The sequence below is a fragment of the Cuculus canorus genome, chromosome 15 (assembly GCF_017976375.1).
Source record: "Cuculus canorus isolate bCucCan1 chromosome 15, bCucCan1.pri, whole genome shotgun sequence".
Classification (NCBI taxonomy): Eukaryota; Metazoa; Chordata; class Aves; order Cuculiformes; family Cuculidae; genus Cuculus; species Cuculus canorus.
The window spans coordinates 11,958,352-11,983,792 of NC_071415.1; the positions used below are offsets into that span (position 1 = coordinate 11,958,352).

At 40.8% G+C, this 25,441-nt stretch overlaps 1 protein-coding gene across 1 annotated transcript in view; it reads left to right on the plus strand.

The window, feature by feature from the left end:
* Positions 1-370: 370 nt before the first annotated feature.
* Positions 371-25,441, plus strand: part of GNA12 (G protein subunit alpha 12) — a 41,743-nt gene continuing 16,672 nt past the window's right edge. Inside the window, exons 1-2 of the mRNA XM_009560852.2 lie at positions 371-1,088; positions 13,003-13,218. Of these exons, the coding sequence (XP_009559147.2) occupies positions 768-1,088; positions 13,003-13,218 (537 nt within the window). The 5' untranslated portion in view covers positions 371-767. The remainder of the gene's footprint in view (positions 1,089-13,002; positions 13,219-25,441) is intronic.

The window sequence follows — 25,441 nt, forward strand, 5'->3', positions numbered from 1 at the left end:
GCACGTGCTTAACGGCGTCAGTGATGACGCGTTCCTACACGTCACCGCGCGGCTTTTGCAGCTTGCCCGCCGAACGGTGGACCCGCCCCGTCCCTGGGTTTCGCCTCGCGCCTCGAAGCGCCGGTACCAACAACCCCGAGCGCACCCCGCAGGGGCGACCCCGCCTCCTCCCTCCGCGAGGCCTAGGCCACGCCCCCTCGCCTCTGATTGGCCCTCGTCCCGCCTCCCGCGGGGTAGCTCCGCCCCCGCCCTCTCTTAGCCACACCCACACACCGGATCATCCAATCAGACGATAGAATTGTTGACCGACACTCCCGTTAACCAATGAGACGCCTCGCTCGCGGGGAAGAGGGGCTGGGCCCGCCCCGCCCTCGCCAGTCGGCGGCGCTCCCTGACTGAAGGGGACGGGGGGCTCCGCTTCCCCCCCGGCCCCGCCGCGCCTCAGCGCGACCGGAGGCGGCCGCTGGCTGAACCCGGGCGGAGGGGCTCAGGGGGCGCCTTCCCGCTGCTCCCCGCCCTCTCGGAGAGGAGCGGGGCGGTGGTGCTCCCTCCCCGGACAGGGCCGCGCCCCGCCGCCTCCCCTCCCCCCGGCCTCCCCTCCCAGCCGAGCCGGGAGAAGGGGAATGGGCGGTCCCGGCCCGTAGCCCCCGGCTGCGGTCGCTCCTCCTCCTCCCGGGTCGAGACGTCTCGGTGGCTGCGCCCGATGCTGTCGGAGCCGGCCGGGGTCCCCGCGGCGTTGTGAGCGCTGGTGCCGGGCCGCCGCCGCCATGTCCGGCGTGGTGCGCACCCTGAGCCGCTGCCTGCTGCCGGCCGAGGCCGCGGGCCGCGCGGGGGAGCAGCCGCGCCGGGACGGCAAGGAGCGGAGCCGCGATGCCGAGCGGGAGGCGCGGCGGCGGAGCCGGGAGATCGACGCTATGCTGGCCCGGGAGAGGCGGGCGGTGCGCCGGCTGGTCAAGATCCTGCTGCTGGGCGCCGGCGAGAGCGGCAAATCCACCTTCCTCAAGCAGATGCGGATCATCCACGGCCGAGAGTTCGACCAGAAGGCGCTGCTGGAGTTCCGGGCCACCATCTACGAGAACATCCTCAAGGTGAGAAGGGGGAGCGGCGGCTCCAGCTGCCTTCGCCCGGCGCGGGGCGGGAGGGGGGGGGCCATCCCCCACCCTCCCCCCCCCGGTTCGGGAGTTCGGGCCGTGCCACGGAATCGCCGTCGGGAAAGGGTGTGAATTCGGCGTCTCGGATGCCCCCGCTCTTCGGGCAGGGGTTCTGTGGCTGCAGGTGTTTCTAAGGCGTCTGCCTTTTGTGCTCTGGGAGGCCAGGCTCGGTGGGCTTCAAGCCTTACCCGTCGCAAGGCCTCGATGAAAAAGGCTCAAAGGAAACTTCCCTGCGATGGGGATTGAGAAAAGCTTTGTGGAAACGCAGAGGAAAGAGGATATAGGTGTGGCCTGCGTTCTGGAAGAAAACGTTGTGAGGGCATCCTCAAAGTCAGAACTGGAGAAACTTCACAATTTTAAGAAATGAGTGGGGATTTCTACGTCTCTGTCAAGTGTCCTGACTCTGTGTGCCTCGACATGGGGCAAGAAGTGGGTCCCTGTATGGTTGTTGTGGCTGCGAGTGGTTGTTACTTGTATCTTTAGAAACCAGGCAGCGTAGGCCCTTAGAGATGGGTAGTGTGGGATGTTGTCAAGGGTAGCTCTAAAATTGCAATAACTTTGTTTTGGTAACTTTGGTAAAAAAGTTTTTTCAATGTTTGTGCGTTATAGCACTGGTAGTACATTTCTCTTTTAACTGGAGAGTATAAAGGATACCAATAGAGCCTATGAAGAGAGCCTTTGGTCTACAGACAGTTAAGGAAAAATCAGACTTGACAAATACTGTTTGTTTCAGGGGAAGGAGCATTTATGCCCTGTGCAGGTAGAAGTGATTATGTTATAGAAAATGTTTAAAAAGAAGATGTTTAAAAAGCTGATTTAAGAATGTATGTCTCTATCCTCATCATCCCTCTAAAAGAACTGCTGCTTTACTGTCTGTGTTTTTCTGTAGGACTGTCTCCATTCTTATGTGGGCATGGACTTCTGGGAGTCTGAGGTTTCATAGAAAATTAAACAAAAAGGAACTGTGCAAGTTGAAGAGAACGAGTTACTTCTGAACTTTCACATTGGTTTGGAGTAGAAGCTTAATACACACTTAAGTGCACACTGTTCCACTTTTGTTTCTGTTACTGAACAGGAAAATTGTTGACCGTTTTAAGCTTCCTAATCATCAAATTAAGATTTGGAAGTATTATTGAAGTGGGTTAATGTGGTTCACCAAAACAGTATTTTGGCCTTGCATTTCATGAATTGGAGGTGTGAGGTTGGGCTGCCCTTCTAGGTGCGTAGGCAGTATCTGTCAGACCCTTCTCTTATTTCTCTGGATGAAACAGGTGGCTTTTGGATATAATAATAGAGTTTTACTCTTCACCCATTTTGGGGAATGGCTAGGGAATGGTCCTACTGAAAAGATTATGCAGAAGAAAGGAGAGCAAACAAAGGGATAAATTTTCTGGTGGGAGGGAGAACTGAGACTGGAGTGTAGGGAGAAGGCAGTCAATGTTCTGTCTGCTTTTTTTCTCATCTGAAAGAAACCTTATAACACCTTGATATTCTGCCATAATCATGAGGAAGAAATCAAATGCCAAGATAGAATTGCAAGGCTTTCAAAAGAGAATTGTGTTGTCAGTGCATTTATTTTAGGGTAATTGTGGAATTTCTTGCATTAAACCTTGTTCTCTGGAAAAGCATAAAATGTTTCAAGTAAACTTATTTTGCTTCTTTGATGATGTAAATTGTCAAGTGAACCTGATAGCCATTCCTATTGTAGTAGTGTTTACACTACAGGTTCTTTTCACTTTTTCTGGAGGTTCAGGCTACAATGATCATCCCTTAAATGGTCATCTCCGCTCCATTTATTCTTATCAGCTGTATAAGAAAGGATATAAAATGAATATTAATAGTACAATATGTGGGTAATGTGAAATCAGAACTATTCTTTTGAATGGCATATAAATCTATTTGATGTCATGAAGTACAGCTGTAGCAAACTTAGCCCCTTTTTCCACACAGTTCTCAGTGTGGCCAAACAATGGGTCTGTTAAGCTTCTACAACACTGAGATCTGAGTTAGAAATGCAATGTAAATCTCCAGGATTAAATGGTCAATTTTCATTTTCCAACCGTGACTAAACTTCTCTCTGAAGGAGGAGGATTACTACTCTCTCAGTAGTGCTTGATAATTCTAAAGTGCTTATTGCAGTAGTATTTAGGCAATCTGTACATCTTACGAAGAATGAAGGAACTGATTCAGAGAGCAGAACCTGAAACCTCTTTGAAAATCAAGGTGCCAAGTGTGAATTGATGTTAGTGTCAGCTTCCACTTTATTTTGACTTTTCAGCATCGTCGTCTGGTGTCTTCTTAATGCTGAGTTCTTTCTTACTCAGTTTTCTGTTTCTCATCCTTGGCTTGAGGGAAACCTTACTTAGAAACAAAATGCTGAAACTAAATAAGTCTATGATACAGAATTTACTTTTCCATTTAATACAGGTGATGGTTCGGGGCCTTGCTAGCTTTTTCTGGCATTTGTGGGATGGTCTTCAAATACATTAGTTTAGCTTTGGTTTAAGGTAAATAGTCATTGGTTAACTAGGGGTTTGCTTGTTAATCAAGGCTAACTTTCAAAGTAACTTTTTGGAACTTTTAGATGATTGAAGTGAAAAGCAGTAGTGTTAATGTTCTCGTATGAGTACACAGGCTTCATGACTTGAGCACACCCACCTGGAAAAGTGGATAGGACAGCTACTGCACCATGAATTTTAAGGTGACTCTTGGATATACAGAGGAACTTGGAAAACTTTTGTGTACCTTAAATTCCAAATCTAAGAAACAGCTAGTGGTGTTACATGAACGTTTTGATGCCTTCCAATTGTAGCTGAAGGAGTAAATTTCTGGCCTTGCTACTCTACTTGCCTCCGTTGACAACAGTTAATGAATCACAGCTCTGGTGTTCCTATCTAAATGGATTTTTTTTGTTTCAAGTATGAGAATATCATGCTGCTTGAAAAAAAACCCAGTTCAGCTGTATAAAAAAATAATTAAAGTAATCTACAAGCACCAGAGTGGTACTTGCACCAGCTTGTTTGGGAGATTTCAATCTGAAGAGAAAAAAAGTCAGCTTTTGAATCCTGAAGTATAATCTACTGAGCTTGTCAGTAATGTTAGTTTCCATGTTGAGAATGGGAAGGCCAGCTCAAGGTTTCAATACATCTGAGTTTTCTTGTTGTCTGTGGCCTAAATTGTGATGATAGACTAAGGAATTGAAAAGCCTGGAACTGTGGAGGAAAGAACTAGTCAGGAAATGATGTGTAACTTCGTTTGTGGGCTCTCAGTGCGGAAAAAACAACCGAAGTTTTTGAACATGAAAAATCCTTGAGGATGTAGCTTTGGGACTTTGGAGTGCAGTTGCAATACACGTGGGCATGTCTGACAGCATTTTTTCTGAACAGCTTGAATATGAATGATAGTAAAATGTGCTAAATTAATAGCCTGTGCTGAGGTCTATTTAAGAACAACTTTCGACTTCCGCAACCACCGCTAAGCCTAGACTGCTGCTACTTCAGTGTTGTAGGTATTCTGTACACCTTGAACGGGCTTCTGTTGTGTTCAGGGCCTCTGATTCTGAGGTTGTTGTAGCTTGTGTCATTGGAAAACAAAACAAGAACACTTGCTTGCGATTTGTGGGCTTCAGTCCGGTATAGATGCAAACTCTGGGAAACAGGAAAAGAATATTCCTCAGTTTGGTTCGGAGCTACACTTTAAGTGACCAAATTACCTAGAAATTTACAGTGTGAATGGATTTATTCTAATAGTCTACAAATGCAGGGGGAATAAATCTTTCTATTATTTGAACTCTGGTTACTCTTGAAATTAATTTGACTCCACATTGCTGGGGTTTACATGCAAACAAATTTGATAACCCGTTAGGAGGTGATGATAGTGACACACAATCTGTTGCTTCAGAGTTGGCATCTAGTTGTCCTTGAGTAGTGGGTCACAGGACAGTGTCAGTCTCATTCCCACTGGGACAGCTTCTTTTGAAAGAAATGACAAGAAGAACACTTAGGAACTGTGGCTAATTAAGGAGTTTTTCCATCAAGTTTAACACACAAGTGCTAAAGTTCATGGTAGAACTGTTGTTTAAATCTGATTATCTTTGCTGTGTGTTTTTACAGTTTGCTTATTTTAATATTAAAAATATTTGCAAAATTATGTGGAAAGGGAAAAAAAAATCTTATGAGTCTTGTTGGTCTTACTATTCTATGTTCATTTAATCAATAAAACTTTTATTAACTTGCAGTTGATGTTTTTTCTGTCTTAAGTATAAATTCTGTCAGCTCGATGGTCTGTTTGTATTTGGGATGTCTCTTCATTAGGCTAGGAGAGAGCAGTCTGTCTCCATCATGGTGGATAGTGGAAAAGGAGTAATGGTCAACAGTCAATGCTAAATACTTATTCCAAAATAAAGCTTGCAGTGCTCTTCTCATGTAGTCATTAGTACTGTGAAAGATGAGTTATTCCCTGGAGACTTTAGACAGATACTTTGATGTTTTCCAGACATAAGTTAAGTCATTTGAGTGAATAAATTTGGGAGCTTAAGGTATATTCAGTTGGTTGAATATACAAATATTTTTTGTAATTAACTTGGAAACAGTATTGGCAAAGAAATTAGCAAATGGTGCTATTAACAATGTTTACAAGAAAACTTTGGAGCAAAGGCAAACTGGTACACATTGTTTGAAAAATTAAGTTCAATACAAATTACAACAAGAGAAAAAGCTAGAAGGACTTAGAGGCTGTGGAGTTTCCAAATTAGTTTCCTTCATTTGCGTGTTTGTTTTTTTTTTTTCTCTTATGAGGGTGAGGAACTGGTCTTGCCCTGGTGTTCAGACCCTGCCCTCTTCATCCTTATCTATGACCATATCTTTTGGGTGCTGTGGCTATATGTGTCTGAGGGCAGCATGGCAGGGTCTCGGGGATCCTGATGGGGATACTCTTGGAACTGCAGATGCTGCTTATGCTTTGTTGAAAGTATGGACTAATTATGAACTAGATGTTATTGTGATGGTCTCAAAGAGGGGAAACCTGGTAATGTAATTCTGAATAACTGTTTTTAAGGTCCCGCACCAGCCGTCACCTCTGAAGTAATAATTTCTCTACTTTGTGCCTAGTTACAAGAAAGCTTGCAGTGAAAGTATTTTCCTTCTGCTGCATTTATCGTCATTTTATTGGATTCAGTCAAAGACAAGGATTCTATTCAGAGTTTCCAGACAAGCAGACATCACTGCTGCTCCCAGTTCAGAGATTTGGTGGCTAATCCAAATGTTTCTTACTGTTTGTGTTCCTCTGGACTAAGTAAATGACACTTTGCCTTTGTTCCTCTTTTTTATTTGTATGTTGGGCTGGAAGGTAAGTAGTCTTTACCCTGTTTACCCTGCTCTCATCGGTAAGGTACTGGAATACGTGATTGGTGAAAATATATGCGTAACTAGTAAGCATTTGTGTTGTCAAACTGGGCTAACTGGTGCTGCTCCCACTTGTAGCCTTGTGTCTGTCTCACCTTAGAGCAAATTAATGCAGGCGGTGGAAACCACTTTTTATATAAATGACTCGGGTTTTGGTGATGTTTGCTCACTGGATTGGCCTGTAGGCTTAGACAAATGACAAACCTATCAAACAGGAGAGGGTGAAACTGCACTACCAGGAAGGATGTCCCTTTTCAGGGTATGTAGTTGTTAAACTGATCAGTCTGTATTGTGAAACCTCTTCTTTAGTAACACTGAGGTTTCAGCTGCTGCTAGGCTATAACATTCCAAGGACGTAGATCAAATAATAGCACTGTTAATGCTTTTATGATAGTGTCCTGTAAAAATCTCATTGTCTTGGTATTGCTTTGTCAGTAGCAGGTCACCTTCTTCCCAGTGTTCCAGACAGCAATTTGAAGAAAAGTGCATACAACTGTATTTGCAAACACTGACAACTTTATTTTTAAATTGTTTGAAAATGTCTTTTTTAAATGGTTTAAGATATGTTTTCTAAAAATACATGTAGGTTACATTTTATCATCTTTACTTGCCAGTAAGCGTTGCTGCTGCAAAGCCCAGTCCCATCTATGGCTGTGTGATTCAGCTTTCTCTCTTGTATTGGCACCAGTTGTCACAAAGCTTTTGCAGTTCTTCGGTACAGTTAGACTTGCCAGTCTAGCCGGATCCGTATTCATTCAGCTGCATTGCTTTGTACTGTTCCACTGGCACAAAGGGTGTATTAGAAATATCTCGCTGAGGTGGGAGGACTCCTTTCGGCGTTAGCTCACATTTATATTGTTCTCTGTGAATTGTGATTCCCATACTTTGCCAGTTCCTTGTCAACAACAATGAGGAAAAACACACAGTAGGAAACATGTTTGTCTCCCTGTTGCATGCGGTGTTCACATTGGTTCACTGCCACAGGAGCAGACAGTATTGTCTGTCATCAGGATGACTTCTGCAACAATTTCCATGAATGATATAGGTGCTGGAGATGTAGGGCTGTGGTATGAGGTCGAGCAGTTAATTAACAGTAAAAGCTTAAAAAGTAGTTGCTGTGATATTTCATGTGTAAAAGTTACTCTGTTGTCTGTGATCTCGTACCCAGTAGTACTTCAATTCCTTAACATTATTTTGAGAAAATGCACTGTTGGAGACTTTTCTATTTGTATACAAACACTAAGTAGTTTTGCAAGTTCTCTCTAGACACTTGACTAGAATAATCAAATTTTTTGATCACTTACTGTTGGTTTGTACATGAAAGAACCTACCCTTGCTTATGAGCAAGTACCCCCCAAACCTGTTGTTTCCATTGTGCATTTGGTGCTTATCTGTGGTGTATTCTCTCAGTTGGTCCATCTGGTGGAAGGTGTGTGGGATTTTTAGGATAACAAACTTTTCAAATACTGCAGTATGGGAGTAATTTAAAATGGGAATGTTGTGCTTTATGTAGTAGTGTAGCTACTGAGGCAAGATATTCTTAAATCAAGCTGCTCTTTAAGTACTGCAAAACTTGGTATATTGGCAAGCATCACTGGCTTCAGATGACGTTAGCTGGTGATAACCTTTCCAATAATTCTCACAAAGTCATTTCATTATTATTTAAAATTCAAGACAACCTGGGCTTTTTTTTCAGAGCTAGAGCACATTCAGAAGTAAAGGAGACAAAACATATTTGAGCCAGTCCTAGTACTGAACATTTGTGCAAATGCTCATAAACCCTTCATACTGCTGCTGCGTAGCAAACATTCTGTGTGGTGCCGACCAGCTGTGCTCTGTCAGGCCGAGGATCCGGCGCTTTGTCTCTGACACGAAAAAAACAAAAAAAAAAACCAAAAAAAAAACCCCAAAAAAGCCCGACCAAACCCGGGTACAAGAAAAAGGCAATATGATACTTTGGTGTACTCTTCCAGTTATTGGCAGCCTTTCTTTTTGGAAATTTCTTGAGCCAGGAGCTGCATCTGGAATGTAATCGAATAGTCTTTTTTTCTTTTTGTTTTGGACCTTTCTTCCATCAATTTTTCTTGATTGCTTTTGAAATCCATTTGTACTTTGGCCAACATCCTATGTAAATGAGTGTGTCTTATTGGGGGGGTGTAGGAAAAAAAACTTTAAATTTAACCTTCTGTTTGATAACTGGGTTGCTGTGCCACTCGTATTTGTGTAGCAAAGGATGGGGAAAGAATAGTCTTTTTGTGCTACCTTTCTCCAGTAATTACCTACAGTAATTTCTGTAGATTTCTGATATATCATGTCTTAGTTATCTTTTTTCAAAGCTCTGGATTTCTAGGTCTCTTTAGTGTTTTCTTCTGTGTAAGAGGTGATTGCGTGTCACACTTGCTACACCTTTTCTGGTTCTGCCCTATCTCTAGTCAAGTTTTGTACATGCCAGGGATTTATACAGTGGCTTAAAAATGTTAAAAATTATAGAAAAGAAATCGGAGAACTCAATTTTTCCTTTCAGACTGGTACTTCCATTCCAGTATGCTGCTGTTTTGCCATTTTCTAATATCTGACACCATCCCTATGTGTAAATTTTCCACCTGTCCTTAGTCTAGGTCCTGCTTTGGTTACTGGACAAAAGCTTTAGATCAGTTGAACTGTTCAGAAGTTTGTTTCATATCAAAAGTTGTTGCTGAAATTTTTTTCCTGTATTTCAAATTTGAAAACAGAATGGTAACTGACAGTGTTCAGTCTCCTGAACGGAAGTGTGAATTGACATTTTCTGTAGCAGTAGAAAATTAGAAGAACTGTCATAGCAATGTTGGGGAAGGTTTACTGTGAAATGAGCACTGCAGTGAAAACAGTCTGTTCCCCTCATTGTCAGAGGTTAGGAGGGAGTGGAGTGTTGTACACGCAGTAAGACTTGCTTGGTGCTTTTTCTTATTGGTACCAATGGTGTCAGAGTCCAAATTCAGTTTTAATAAGTATACTTTTTTTATTAAATATATTGAACTATTCTGCTCATTCTAGAATAAATGGAAATTCTAGGGATTTAAATTAAATTTAATCTTCTAAATGACAGTTTTACGTTCGGGCATCAACAGCACATATAAACTTTTAAGCAGTTTTAGCTAAACATAAAAGTAACTCTCTGGCTGTCTCCCATGATGGACTTTTTGGAGGCAAAAGGTGCAGAAAGTGTTTTGAATGTGTTTCCAGAAAGATGAAACCTTTCTGAAGGTAACTTGCACTGCAGATTAATGGGGCAAGGACTATCAAATGCTTGTTGTGGCTGCAAAAAATAGTGTTACCAGTGAGTCTGAAATGCGAGAATAGCAATACATGAGATCTAAATTTGGCAGTTTCTCTGTTTCTCCTCATCTTTCTGACATCTGCTTGTAGCATTCATAGAACTGTTTTGCAGCCATGAGGAAATGTTTAGATTTACTTTACTGGGGATCTCTCTGAAACACACACACTTCAGTAACTCCTAGGAACTGGGAGGAAGAAACGTTGGCCATTTGCTTGTTAATGTAAAACTTTTACTCTTGATGTGTTTTAGGTGTATGCCTCAAAGCTGGTGTATTCTACAAATTCTCATTTTTGAGAGGTACTTTTCTTGTGGGTATGCATAGGACAGCATTCCAGCCAACTGGTTTTCTGGTTTTTATGTTCCTCATTCAGCATTTAACACTGAATTTCTTTGTGTGTCGATATGTGTCTGTTCTGTCAGTGCTAAAGCTCGCATCTCTACATCTTATGGTAGTTAATTAACTCACGTAGGGTCTGTGAGGTCCAAGTTTAGTTCCCTCTCCTGCCCCAGACAGATGCAACCTGCGTTTCCAAGGAGCAGCAGCTAGCAGACTGGTTTGGGACTGGAGCGGTCTTTACATCTCTGGTTGAAACTGTTCTGTGGTTTTCTTTAAACAAATGATTAAACTGTACGTGGCAAATTTGTCTCAGGGTCTTCTGTATCTCTAGTAGGAGCAGGAAAAGGCAGAGTGACAGTGTGGGGAAACGCACCGAGCCTGAGGTCCCAGCACTGCTTTATCCAAACAGGAATTGAGCGATCTTGTGGTCATTCCTTTGAGGCACTCTGAAAGCGCTTGCCGTAGCTGTGAGCTGGATAAGGGTTAAATCAGTCGGAAAGCTGTAAGACAGAAAAGCAGGAGCTGAGCCGGGGGAGATGACTGCAGAGAGCTGGAGCCGAAGCAGGTGAAAGGTCAGAGCTGGCCTGTGTGGGCTGGGAGCTCTGCAGGGCCCACTGCACTGCGTGGGGAGATGGAAAGATGAGGCACAGTGAGAATCAGCACAGTGATTAACCGTTTCTCTTTGTACACACTTCTTACTGAGCAAGAGCAAACCTGGCATTAAATACCTAGCAATAGCAGTGTCCCACCAGTCTTGATTACTCAGTGCTTTGGAAAAAATTGGTCTCCAAGCTCTTGGCTGACAGTAGAGGGGAGCTGACACTGACTTGGAATTGTAGCTGGGATGGTGGTAGATGCAAAGGATGGGTTTGCAGAAGTGTCTAAGGTCGAGAGATGTAGTGCAGGCATCTGCAGTGCAGAGGCAGAACCTTAAGTGGTTTTTTCTTCGTGCTTACACTTGTTAACACCATTCAAATAAATCAGATCTAAGGGCTTCCCTTAATAAAGGGACAAATTCTGTAACTAGGTATGAGAGTTGGCTTTGGTCTGAATTACAGAGTTACTAAATAGTTATGTCTGGAATTTAAATCAGCAGTTTGTGAATATATTAAACTTTAGTCTGTTCATGGTATTATGAAGATATATTCTCTACTTTATAAAAAGAAAGTAACAATCACTGGAGGATCATAAATATTTACTGCACTTCAGGAGCCACTGTTGCATAGTGACAACCACGATGCTTCTCTTTGAGTTCCTATTCTGTGACGCTCACACTAAGTAGCTTCTCATTTCTCTTTCCAATCTTAAATTCCATTGGGATAGTTACAGTTCTTGTGTGGTGCCTTTCAAGGACTGGAGAGGTGAAAGGTTGAAGTGCTAAGAAAATGTATGTGCAGTCTTGATAGCTTAAAATATGCAAAAAAAAAAAAAAGGTAGTCCAATAATGTGAAGTTCATGTGAACAGTGGTGGAAACAGAACTTCAGTTTTGTGTTTTAAATTATATTTTCATAAACTGTAAAACCAAAAGATCAATGCAATAAGTAGTTTAATGTACCCCACAGATTTCACTTGTGAATTAGACGGTACTTGAGGTGCTAAGTCACCAGTAACAGATCTATCCATTATTAAAATGGTGTTTACTATTGAGAAATAACTGTTGGCCATCGGAAGCTATTTAGTGTGGGTGTAGTTAGATTCAAAACTGAAGTTTCAAACACACTTAACCTCATGTGTTTGGCTTGTTGCCATGAATATGGAAGTAAGTTTCCATAAAAACTTCAAAATGTGAAATTAAGCAGTCTCAGTAATCCTGAGTTAAATTTGGGAACTACATCACTTCCTTTCCAGATTTTTTTCCCCCCAGGATTAGAGTACCAAAACCTACCTGTTGTGACTTCTTAGCAGCTGTGTGGCGAGTTCAGAAATTAAGCTGATGCAGGTGAAAACTGCACATGCTTTACTGAGCCTGGTAGCTTGAAACTTATGCAGTGTCTCCAGTGGCCTGTTTCTGCAGGGCTTCCCTACTGGCGGGAGAGCCGTTTGGATGACAATGTCTCAATAGTAGATGCTCAGTTTCAGCAAATTTACAAGAAATCTGTAAAGTTGGGTAGCTGTGTTTATAGCATCCAAGTAGATTGTGTCAAAATAGTGCTTTCCAGCAACAGGCTTTTTGGATTTTGCTAGTTTGGAGTTGCTATCTTTTTTTTTCCCCCCCTGAAATGTTTAACTAGTTGGTGGATGCGTGCAGCAGTAGAAGTTACTACATTTCCTCAAGTTTCAATGCTCATCATGCCTCACTAGAAAAGACGGTATGTTCTTCCAAGAATATTTTTTAATGTTCTTCTGATCTCCCAATGCCCAAGGAAGCTAGTATATCCTTTTTGGTATGTAAAACGCAAATACAAAGAAAAAGATGGAAGAATACAGTTTCAGGCATGGTGTTACTTTTAAAACTACAGCTATGAGGATCATACTTTAATTCCCAGACACTTCTCTTAAGCATTTGATGCTTACTTTTCTTATCTGTTGGTAGTATTGCTTGTTGCAACTAGCTGTTGTTGCTAGTATGTTTTTCTGCCTGGAGAAATACATTATGGCCAAGTTGCTTACACAAGCAAACTCTTTCTATCTCGTTTCTGTTTGATGTGTTGCAATAAACACTGTTTATGATTCTCTCCTTAGTTTAGCCTCGCAGAATAGTGTCAAAAAAAAAAAGCTTCAAGTACTTCTGAGTCCTTGTTCTTTTAAACTTTAATCTTTCCGTCACTGACTTTCTTATCTGAATCATTCTTTAGGGCTGCAGGGTTCTGGTTGATGCACGAGACAAACTGGGGATCCCTTGGCAGTACACCGAGAATGAGAAGCATGGAATGTTTTTGATGGCTTTTGAAAACAAAGCTGGAGTGCCCATAGAGCCTGCCACCTTCCAGCTCTATGTACCCGCACTGGGCGCACTGTGGAGGGATTCGGGAATCAAGGAAGCCTTCAGCCGTCGGAGCGAGTATCAGCTGGTGAGTACATCCATCTTCATGGTGGGAGGAAAAAATTTCCCTGATGTTCAAGTCTCTCTTCAGTTAAAAGATTGCTTGCTCCGTGCAAGATTTAGCCATCGTACGAGCCATTTGTAGTAATGCTGTAAATCTAAGCACTTCAGCAGCAGAAACAAGTGGTAATTGGAACCAAACTTGAAAAACTACATGGCAGTAAGAGGGAGTGGAAAAGTGCACGACTGGATAAACTGGAAGAGCAAGAGGAACCAAAAAAGGCAGGAATTGGTTGAACTAAAAATATTTTAGCAGCTCAGTAGGTCTGTTCATAATAGTTCACTGATGAAGGCACACTTAATTTGTAACTTTCCAGTCCTGCCAGCTTGCACTATATTGATACTGGCAAACTATTCCTGCATGCAGATCTTTTGAAGTGAACGCAACACCCATTCCGGCTGCTGGCATTTGACTGTTTCTTTTCATCCCGACATCTGCAAAGTGAAACTTGGATAAGCAACTGAAAGATGACAGTGAGCGTAAAAATGTGCTATCTTCCTTGCTTTCTTGTTATTAGGTTTTCATGCTCTTGTTCCAAAATAGCTGCACTTCTGTTGTGGAATATGGTTCTGACAGCTGTTCATAATCCACTCCTTCTTCTATTGTACAAGATGGAGATACGTTTATTAGAAGAACCAGGAAATCATCCCATTTAATTTGCTAAGAACTATTAACTGTGGTACTAGGCCACATAGATAGTACCTCATTTCACTGAACAGGCAAGAAAGAGAAAAAAGTATCATTGATTTTAACATAGTAAATAAGTTTCAACCTGAAGGTAGAATTTTGTTGTGGGTGTTCTGTCCTCAAACTGCATTCAGCCTTTCTTTTTATTAAAAATAAAAAAGAGATAAATTCTTCATGCCTGCATGTGTTATCAATGTTTAGTTAGAGGAGGTAGGTAGAGAATAGAAACGTGGCTTTGTATGGTCTCCCTTAGACTCTTACGAAGGAGCTCAATATAGCTAAAGGAAAATTTGGGAAATTCAGTAGTGAAATTCTCATTGTTGTTTCCTCATGCTGCTCCTCTACTTGGTTCTCTAGTGTCTAATACTGTAGTTAATCTCCTGTTAAGCCTGTAGGTACTTATCTGTCTGCACTAAAATGATGCCTGTTTGAGTCTTGTTGTTGCATACCTTTGAAATCTGTCTCTGAAATGTCTTGAGACTGCTAAATGGTGAAAGAATAAATAAAATGGCTAGGTAAAACTGTCACAAGATGACTGTATAAATCTCATTTTCTTAGGCTAAAAATGTAGCAAGTTCCATGTTCCAGCTCTAGGGATGGGGGAAAGGATGTGCAGGGAGGGAGAGAAGATAGATTAATTGTTCCATAATTCCTAGCGTCTGTAGACACAGACTAAGACTTTGCTGTTCTAAGCACTGTTCAGACACGAATAAAAAGATAGTTCGTGCCACAGGGAACTTGAATTTAACATGAGGCAACTACTGAGAGAATCAGGCATAATAAGCAATAATTGCATCAACGGCTTGTTCTGAATTTTTTTTCTGGGAAATGCTATGATCAAGCCACAGGGTTTGTTTTTAGTGGGAAATTCAGACTGGAATCACGTTGGAGGTTCATTCCTATACTGGTTAGCAATCAAATTGCATCAAACTGGAAAAAATAAGTCTAATTTGTTGATTGAATAGCATTCCAATACTAGTGAGCCTACCTCTGTGTTCTCTGTCTTTGAGAATTAAACAGGAAATACCAAAAAATAAAAAAAGCCCCACCAAAAACCCATCATCATTTAATATGCTGTAATCTTCAACATCTTGGTAGAGTTCTGTCATGCAACTTTTTGAATGGCATTCATATAACCTGTTCAATGTTACTGGGGCAACTGGAACTGCTGCAGTCACCAGAACTGTTAGCTCGTCAGTTAGAGCAATTATACGATGCGTTAATAGAATTCCTGTGTAACTCAGTCCCACTGCATGCATCTGTGGGACCAACTACTTGAAAATCCTGGGCGCTATTTTTTTACTGAGTAGGACATGTCACCAGGAGATTATGAAGTACCTCAGCCATAAATGAAAAGGACTTAGTGCATGAAAGCTTGGATTGTTCTCAGGGATACAAATGCTGCTTCTGGATTGATCGCTAAACAAATTATTAACACCTTGACTCAAAAATGTATCCATGCCTCCTTTCTAGGTTCAGCAGAAATTCGATCCTTCAAGTATATGGGGATTAGCAGCAGTGCAAGTCCTTTTCCAAAAAAAAAGTTTGAAACTGCGTAACTTTTTTAAGGAATGCAGGTGGTTTAAGGAAATGCCTTATTTCTAATTGCATGTGATGTGTGTAAACCCATACCTCCATTTAGTTTAAGCCCTTGCTGGATATAGAGTCATGTAAATAAATAGAAGCCAGATATAGTGGACTGCCAGAAAGTCTTTTCTGAACTGATTTTAACTAAGACTAAAGAAAACCTCTATGTCAGCACTCCCTTTCTTGCTTAGTAGAAGTGAGTTATGAAATGGAATATGCTAGGTTTGAAGTTAATTTTTTATCTTTGTAATAGTTCTTAAATCAGCACCAACATATTTAAGCTTTACATTACTATGGTCTTTCTGAATGCTTCTCGAAGGTGAAATAATGACCTTGCCAGCACTTGCATTTCCTTTACCCTGGTCAACTGAACAACAGCTCTTATTCAGTTTTTGCTATTATTTTGCCTTCCAAGCCATAGGCTTACATTGGTCTGGTTTTGAATTCTCTATTTCTCTGGGAAGTTGTGTGACTGTTTGAAAGTAGAACATGTTGGCTGGTTAACTAGAGCTGAAAATTGTGGCGTGCAGGTGTCTTCTTATGGTCAGTAATGCTAAACTTAGACTGACTCAGCAGAAGCAAACTTGTTGAAAGAAAATGGCTCTGACCATAACCCTACAGGATTTGAAAGCTTCGTCTCTGGGACCACAGAAGCTGCTTCTGGGCATTTGAGTGTTCTCTGCTTCATATTCACTGCCTAGAATTGCTGGCTGTAAATCTCTGTCTGGGTCTTTGAGCTTTTCAAAAGTGAGTGGGTGGATTCTACAGTAGCAGAGTGCTTTTTCTCTTTTTTTTTTTTTCTTCTCTGTCTTTCTTAAAGAGGACTGACCAATTTCACTTTTTTTTTTTCCTCCCACAAACTCCAGCCTCTTGCTCTTGCCCTGCCGCACTCCGTCCCCACCAACCCAAGTTTCCTTGCTTCCTTGTATGCAAGCCAAGTAGTTTGGGGACAAAAGCTTCATTGTATGTTGGGTTACATTGTCATGTCTCTGTCCTCGTTTTTTAACTACTAGAATAGGACTTTCTTTGTAATCAGTATGTGATTCTTCTCTTCTCCTTTGCCCTCATTATCCTACCCCATTTTCTGTCTGTATGTTAGAAAGGAATACATTTATCATGTGTCTCAATGTCCTGTAACATTTGTTCTGTTGAGGTTGCCTGTGGTGTTTGGGGCAACTGAATGTTAATTCTTCATTGCCAGCAGGTGGAGACAAATTCTATTTTGAATGATTTCTTGAAGGAAAGGCCTTGGTATTTCAATTATGATTTAACTAAAAGCATGGAAGCTTCTTCAGTTTGAGCCTAATAACAGCTAGTTGGGTATATTTGGGAGTTCAGGTGCATGTACATGTGAGCTTTTTTGCACCCATAAGTGGTGTTTCCTTTTATGTCATAAACTATGGAGACTGAGGCCAAGGTAGGGGAAGTGGTTGCTGGGTTTTTTGGGTTTTTTCTTCCTCTCAGGTCCGTAGTGGGAGAATCTGAGAAGCCACTTGCTTCTGGTTTAACATGTCCAGAAAAAACAGTCTGAAGCGAGATTAAGTGCTTTTTTGCCTTTTTGCAACTTGGCATGCTTCACGTCATTGTGACTAAATATGGAACAAATAGGGCTTGTCAGGCAAGATGCTGTCGCTTCTATCATGGTCAGAACAGGCGTATATTGTGCTACAGCACTGTTACAAGCTTAAGCTAACAATGAACAGAATTGCAAAGGCTGTCATCTGGCTCATCCATTCTTAAAGCAAAAATGATATTGTTTTATCAGTTTCTTTAAACATGCACAATTGTTTTTGGTTTTACATCTCCATCCTAGCTACTCACTGTCAAAGCAGTGTCTTTATTTGAATGTTTCTTACTGCTTCCCTTCAAAATACTAAGTCTTTCTACCAGTAACTGTGTATTTCAAGAGCTCCTGAACTTCTCCAGTACAAGTCATGTTATTTACTCTGAACTCGGAGTCTATTTGCAGTTAAGGCAACTGTGCCGAGTTACTCATATGCAGTCAGACTAGCTTCTGCCTTGTGCTTAGAGATGCCCCTGCTTCTAGTTACAGAAAGACCACGGCCATCCAAGGAGGCTGTAAAAGGCATCCGTTTTAATGCAGTCATCTTTAATATGCAGAATATTCATGGTTCATCACTAGAGTATCAATTTAAATTTGGTGTTATAGATGTATTATTATTACACTGCTGAAAACTTCTAATGTTTATTAGCTGCTTGCTTAAAAAAGTATTTAAATGTCAGCACTAATGGGAAATAATGCTTTTTGAGAGGGAAGTAAGGGGCTTGCAAATACAGACAAAACCTTACTACTATGTCCATAGCTATTTTTAGATCTGTGCACAGGGAATTGTATGGAACACTTCCAGTAATACTTCAAATACTAAGAGCCTCTGAAGCCTTGAATGTGGGAAGACTCTAGAAAATGTTTTAAAGACCCTTTCTTTTACATTGATTTGCTATTCTCTGGGTGTTTTGAGGTGTGGGGGGATTTGGGGGATATTTGTAATGGGACACGAGTTGCTCCCCTGTGAATTAACTTCGTGGTTTTTTCCCCTTTAAGCAGACATTTGAAATAAATCGAAGTGATTAAATTATGCCTGCCAGAACAGATAGTGTTCTGGAAATGCTGCATAGTGAACAGCCTGCTCCTTGTGTTAGTATGGCTTTGTCACTGCATTCTCATCCGAGGAGGTGGTGGCTTCAAAGCCTCATAGGCAGCCAGCTGTGTATTTTGGGCAACATGGAAGTAAGGCATTAGTCACTCACACTAATTCTTGATTCAGAGTGGATGAAGTGTTGCTTAAATGTCTTTATTTTGGTACAGAAATACTAGGTATGGCAGTAATGTAAGGTGATCAGGAGTTAGGCTGTATACCAGCTGCTGTAGCATGTGGAGGTTATGTAGCAGCTTTTGATGGCCTCCAGAAGCCAAGTGAATGGAGAGGTTGACCAGCAAATCACTGACTTGACATGGGAAGTTGGTGATTTCTGAAGTGGCACGTTGAATAGAATCTACAGAAGTGGGCTCGATTTTGTCAGCATTCTTTAGTGAACTTGAAGATTTCTTGAATACTTAACTAAGAAGTTTCCAACTGATCATTTGTCTTTAAGATGCCAGGGCAGAGTAGAGTTAGCCTTAAAAAGATGTTTCTAAGCATTTTACTCTTTGAACACACATGCCACAGCACTGAAATGCAGGAGTACTCAACCTGGTATCAATGCAATGAGCTTGCTAATGCACTTCCTCTTGAGGAAATACCAGTTGTCAGATTGACTCCAGCTTATATGACTGGCCATAACACAAAAACAAGCTCTTCTTTTTGCAGACTGTTTGTATATGAGCTGACACAAGAGACTATGGGCGTTGTTTATGCTGTAAAGATGATTTTTTTTCTTTTTGTTTTCCCTCAGAGCCATGAAACTCGCATATTTCATCAGTGAAATCCATTGGGGCTTGACCAATGCTGGTGAGATATACAAATGAAGTAGCCCTACTGTTCTAAGTGCCAGCATGAGAAATCTTGTTACCATTTAATGCACATAATTGGGACTAGGCGGCAACTCTTTGCCAAATTACTTTCAAGCTTTGTTTCGGTATTACTAGTTTGCAGAACTCCTGTGAAACACAATTATTGCTGTGGAATTTATGTGGATTTTTTGTTTTCTACATCTGGATGGGACATACCACTCTGACCCAGAAATTTTTTCGAAGACTGACCGTAGTACTACAAAGTAGAAATTTGTTTGCTGTTGCTAAGCTTTGATATTTTGTAATTAAACACTGTTAGTGCTGAAAGTCAAGTACATCTATATCTAGCAATGTTATATGTACATTTTTAAAAGCTAATTGTGAAGCCGTGGGTGGGAAAAAGGCCAATTTTAATTTAGCTATTGCGCTTAAGGAATGATAGTGCTAGATAACCTAGGCCTTCCCTTAAAATTGCTGCTTGTTGGTTATAGAAATAATAGTAATGGTTTGTTATCTGATTTTGTTATGTTACAATTCTTAAACAGTGGCTTAATCTGGCATAAAATATTGTGTTAACATAAAAGATCATTAACTTGCAGACTTTAATCTATGCAGTTTAAATAATATCTTGCTCTGGGCTCATACAGCAGTGCGAGTTATGGAGATGTATATGTTTAGTTAAATATCTAAGCAAGGTTTTATGCCAGTATTGTGGCAACTAAGTGCCAGGGACCCAGATTTAAATTCTTAGTTCCGCTTCTGTCCTCTAATCCCAAGACCCCAGAAGTTTATGGTCAAGGTATGGAGTTTGACTCATCTTTGTACAGCAAAAGAAGTTAATCGCTTGTTTAAGTATGATACTGCAAAGCGTTGTGGCTGGTCTGTAGTAGGAAGGATTAGCAGTTGGAGTCCTTGGCTTCTAATCCTGTCTCTAAGACCAAATAGGAAAATTTTTTTTCAGATCAAAGTCTCAAGCAAGAACTCTCAAACAAAAGTGGCATTTTATTAAAGGAGGTGAGACTTAGTGAGTTATAGTTTGGGTTTTATTAAAAATTGAGCAGCAACATAAAGCAAATTGCAGCTGGAAACCTTTGTACAAAATTCTGTGGGTATTGGCCAGTACTGTATAGCTTGTCAGTTTGCATCTACAGAAGTTAAATACTTGGTCTCCTACTATATTTGCAGAATTCTAAAAATAAAAGTTTAAATGAGAGTTTAAATGAGATATGGTAACAGGCCTGCTGCCACCAGAAGAACTCCTCGAGCAGCACGGTTTTTGACTGTACCAGTGCTAGTGTGTCTTGACAGCACTGAGAGTCAAATTTGGGACTAAGCTGGAGCAGTAGGTGGAGTTGTGCATGCTTTCTTAACACACATAGTCTGTCACCTACACCGAAGAATGCTTCACTTGATAATCTTGATTTTGCTTGTTAGTTCTGCTGAGCAAGAGGTGAGAACTTGCATTTAAAGTAAGGTGGTTTTGAAACCGTTTAGAGAACTGAAGGTCATAAATAATTTTACACTTCAAATCATTTTGAATTCTAGCAAAATCCAGTTGTCCAACATCTTAGTGACAGAAGCTATTCTCTCAAAGAGAACCAGCCGTAGAAATCTGTGTGATGGGTGCAACACTTGTTGGGTGTTCTTAAATACTTTATGCTATTAGAGAGAGAGAACAACTAGAAAGGTCATGAATTACGATTTTTTTTTTTTTTTTCAAAACAGTGCAAATGAAAAAGTGTTAGGGAATAGCAATTTGTTACAGTACCTATCTGAAGTAGGTCTCAACCATGGATTAAAGCCCTCTGTACTAAATGCTCTGTGGAAAAATAAAAGAATTCCTGCCACAAGTTGCTCTTGGCCTTAGGTTATAGCAAAATGCAACAGCTGGATGAAATGTAGCCTGCATGGGGTTCGGAGGATAAGTTGGAAAGTAATGAGCAGATCATACATAATAAATAAGTGGGTAACGAGGAATTGATATGCCTACCATATGGGAACTGAGAGGGATGCTGAATAAAAAGAGCTGTGCTACTGGCTGTTCTAGTAATCTGTAAAGTGAATTTCCAGCACTCTACAATTTTTCCTTTTTTTTTTTTTTTTTTGTATTTAAAGATAGAAAACTTAGGGCAAGATTACTTCTGAAGGCTGTAAAAGGTACAGTGCATTACTGCACTTCATTAATGCACTCCTGTCTGTGGATACCAAAAGGCTGAAATACAAACTTCGTGTGGTCACTCTTTTTAATATTTAGGTTCTTGGATGTAGATTAAAAAGCTGTGTGTTTTTGTGGTACCGTGTAAGGCTGCTTGTATGAGGTTTTGCTTTTGGCCCTAGGATGCCAATAAATCTTGGCTGGTTTTGGTCTAGATAAGGTAAATGAGAGAAACAGCTTCATAGATACAGCTCCCATGTTGAAAATTCATGACATGAATTTGCATCTTGCCTAATGATTGCTTTTTTTCCTCTGGTTGAAAGATTTTTTTTCTTTTTTTTTTTACTAGTGTATTTTATAAGAACAAACCTTTTTTGTCTTTACCTCTTAGTAATCGAGCACATTACAAAACTGTATGGGTGACTCAGAAGATTTACAGAATAATACTGTACTCATCCTTGCCTGTCTCTGTACGCATGTGGTAGCAGTTATAGTTTGATGTCTTACCTTCAGCAACAGCACTGAAACACAAAATCTAATGTTCTTAGACTGGAAAAGTCCTTTTGGCTCCCAACTGTTGAGAGTAAATGCCACCCTGCTTCTGGAAACAAGCTTTAAGTGTATTATGCATAAAATAATTAGAAAAAATACTCAGTATGTCTGTCTTTGCAGAATTGTTGTTCTAAACCCTAATTAGTGCTACTCTAAATCTTGCAGGACTGTATTGAATATAGGGATTTGTTCAGAGCAAGTACAGCTGTAATTAATCTCTGCATTCCCATCAAGAAATGCTGGCACATGCTGTGAGAAACGAGGAAGGAAACTTTCAGTTCAGGCTGTCTGAGCCAGTACCCAACTGCAGCTAAAAACCACTGGAGTAATCTCTTTATCCTTTTCTAGTGTGCAGGAAAGTTCTGGGCAGAGACAAATTCAACCCAGTGAGCAGCCCTTAGCTTTTGATTATGCTGTATCGTTTTGTGTTCAGAAAGTTTATAATGGATATCAATAATTCAGTAGACTTCAAAATTGGCAGCTAGCATGTCTGTAGAGATTGCCAGTAGTGAGAATGTATTCCAGAAATCTGAGGTAGTTAAGTGCATTTAAAGATGCGTTTGTTGTGTGACTAAGGGAGCATAATAAAAAGTTTCTATTAAAATTTGGTTGAAGCAGGAGCGAGCTCATATATTGAGTAGTGAGCAGATGCATAGATTAGAACCATGGCAGCACAAGGACAACTTTTATTCTAGTTGCAACAAAATTCCTGCATTTAGCAGAGATAGATGTCTGTTAATTTTTATCTATTTACACTGAAGTCTAGAAATGATCAAGGAATATTGTTCCTAGTGGGAGAGTTCCATTTGTCAGACTGTTTTCAGCCCTTCAATCTCAAAGATGTTACTGAAATGGGGACTGAAATATTTGGGTGCCCGTTATATGGATTTTCAAAGTTTTTTAGTGTATTAATGCAACGTGCACTGCTTGAAGATCCAGCAAGGACTGGCTGAGCTGTGTTAAAGAAAAGAGAGGGCTCCTGCTGCTTACTGTATGCTATATTAGCAGTTTTCTGACCCTATGGCTGCTTTCAGGAAATGAGGCAAAACAAAAAGCAGGCACTGCAAAAGAAGAGGTGAATGGTTTTGTTAAGCCCATCTTCCTGACACAGCTCACTCTGTGCTCAGAAGAGCAATGCTGACAATGCACTTCAGAAAGTTCCAGTTTTACGAGTCAGCCTTTTGCACCTCATTTCTGTATTCTTTGTAAGAATTAAGCTTTCCGTGGCCGAGGTAGTGACATGTTGTGGTGTTGGTGAAGGAACAAGCAGCTGACATTGCAAGTAATGGCGAGTCACCTTAACCTGGTGCTTGCCAAAGAATGACAACACCTTCTTTATCTCACTGATCCTTCATCCAGGCAGTGATTCCTTTCTTCCATAAATTTTTCCTGATGCTAAAATAAGATGCGCGTACCTCAAGGATGCTGTTGAATTATAAAAAATGTTTGTGTTCCAGATTATCAGAGTATCTAAAGTATTTGCATGCCACTCAAAGTCAAGGCTCCATTTCATAGGTATTCCGTGTAGAGGAGGATGTGGTGAGCAGAGGAGGGGAAGGAATACAGTATTTGACTTGCGTTGTGGAATGATAGCTGTGCTTCAGTGGAGGTTTTCATGGGTGAGATGACTTAAGGATGCATCTGAACATAACACTGTTCGAGAAGGTCTCTCAAGGCTCCATACTGCTGTAAACCCACCAGCTAATAGTTGAACACTAATGTGAGAAGCAGAGCTCTTGTCTTCTCAAAGATTCTTCTCAAAGAAGAGGTTAACTCAGTACTCTGCTTCTCTTTTTTTCTGAACCTGCACTAGCTGGGAAGGCTTTCTGTTACAAAGGCAGAAGGCGGCACAGTCTCCACCTTCTCATTAATTTGCAGCTATACTTAAAGTGGCTCTGTGGAGTAAACCTATTTTGCTCTATTATTGACTTAGTGTTTGAGGGAGGGAAGGAAAACTTGGAAACATCATGCAAGATTTTCTGTTTGAGAAAGTGGAAAACATGTTGCTCTGAGAAGTAATTTATTGACACCTTTCAAATGTGTCCTCTGTATACAACATGGATTCCTGCAGTTCAGACTGTGGCAGACTTGTGATTCACTTGGCTTCGCTCCTGAACAAACTATTGGTGTTTGTCCTTAGAAGGTTTGCTCTCTACCCTGCCCCCAAAGCCTCTTAATTTGACTTGCTTTTCTTGATATTCACTCAATTATTCTTTGGAAAGCTCAGTAAAATCTGAAACTGAAAAAAATTGATGGACCTCTTTCTCATTTAATTCCATCTCTGAATTCTCTATAGTTAAGACTTTGATTCATCCATTTCAGTCTAGTTGGAGTACAGTACTGAATCAGTATTGATATTAAATGTGGTTTTATTGGGCAGGAGACAAAAGAACCACCTGTCATATCTTCTTTGTCCCAGTCCAGCACGTGCATTCTAGGTTGCAAGGAGTTCAGATGGCCATCCGTGTGGCTGCACTGTTTTGTCCTCTGCAGTTCACTAGGATGTGACTAGGGCTTCAGTTAGGATTTTTTTTATGGGCTAGTCTGCTCAATAGCTTGTAGAAGTTTGTTAAACCCACTTCAGTTTCCACTGTGGCTTGATTAACTTATATGTGTAGGTGAGGCCTTAAGGTTGAAAGTCACTTATTCATCTTTAGATTTGTTTTCAGATGTTTAATTGGTATAAAGCAGATGCATGAGAGTGAGAATGAAAAGAATTTAGTAGGGGACAGAATATTTGGAATAGTTAAAGTGTCGTGACTGGATGTCAATAAATAAAAAAGTGTTTTAAGATGATGGCTATAGATCAGATCACAGAGAAGACTTGACTGGATTGTGAACGGAAACTGAAGTTTATTTCATATCACCAAAGGTGGGTTAAAGTTTGCTATCAGTCTTATCTGCTGGACTCAATGTAGTGTTGTCACTGAGGCAGGAGAGATGAGGTTATAGGGGGAGCAGTCACTTCTTGGGTGAAATGCTCTCACAGACCCAAAATACAGCTATGAACTAATTAAATCAGTATTCTTGGCATATGACATCCAACAAACTGATCACCAGTGATCTAGGAAATCTACAGCTGCATGTGAAGTTCAGACTTCATAGAAGGCAATGCCAATCCCAGTGCAAGTGAGTGAACATGAGACATTGAGTAGCTTCTCGGTGAGAAGAGCAAGCTAGTATACATTGTGAAAGTCCAGTGATTTGAGAAGTCACTGGGAAAGCGAGCATAATAGCTGGCGGAAACAGTGCACTTCATAGCTCCAAGTTGGTCAGTCTCTTACGAGTTAACAAATACCAGGCTATTAATGAAAAAAGGTTTTTGTTTTTAGGGCAAATGATATTTTGAAAATCAGATATGGAAACTGACTTGAGGAATCCCTTAGACTTTGCAGGCCTTGTGTTCTCTGTATTTGAGCCTGCTGAGTGCTGAGGTAATGGGCATGGTGGAAAACTTCAGGGTAATCTAAGCAAAGAGGAATTTTTTTTTTCTTCACTCTACTGCCTACACGCTTGGTTTTATAGGGATTGAGCTGTTACATAGCGCACCTGAGCACAACTAAGACTTAACTTGTATTTTACTTCAGTCTGACTTCCACCTGAAACCTAGCTTTCAAATATTGTTCTGTGTCTTGCAAGACCATCACTTCAGTCTTTGTTGCATCTAAAAATGTCTTGGTTGTATAGATGAGACAAAATGAGATTTTTATTTTTTTAAATAAATTGTAATAAATTAC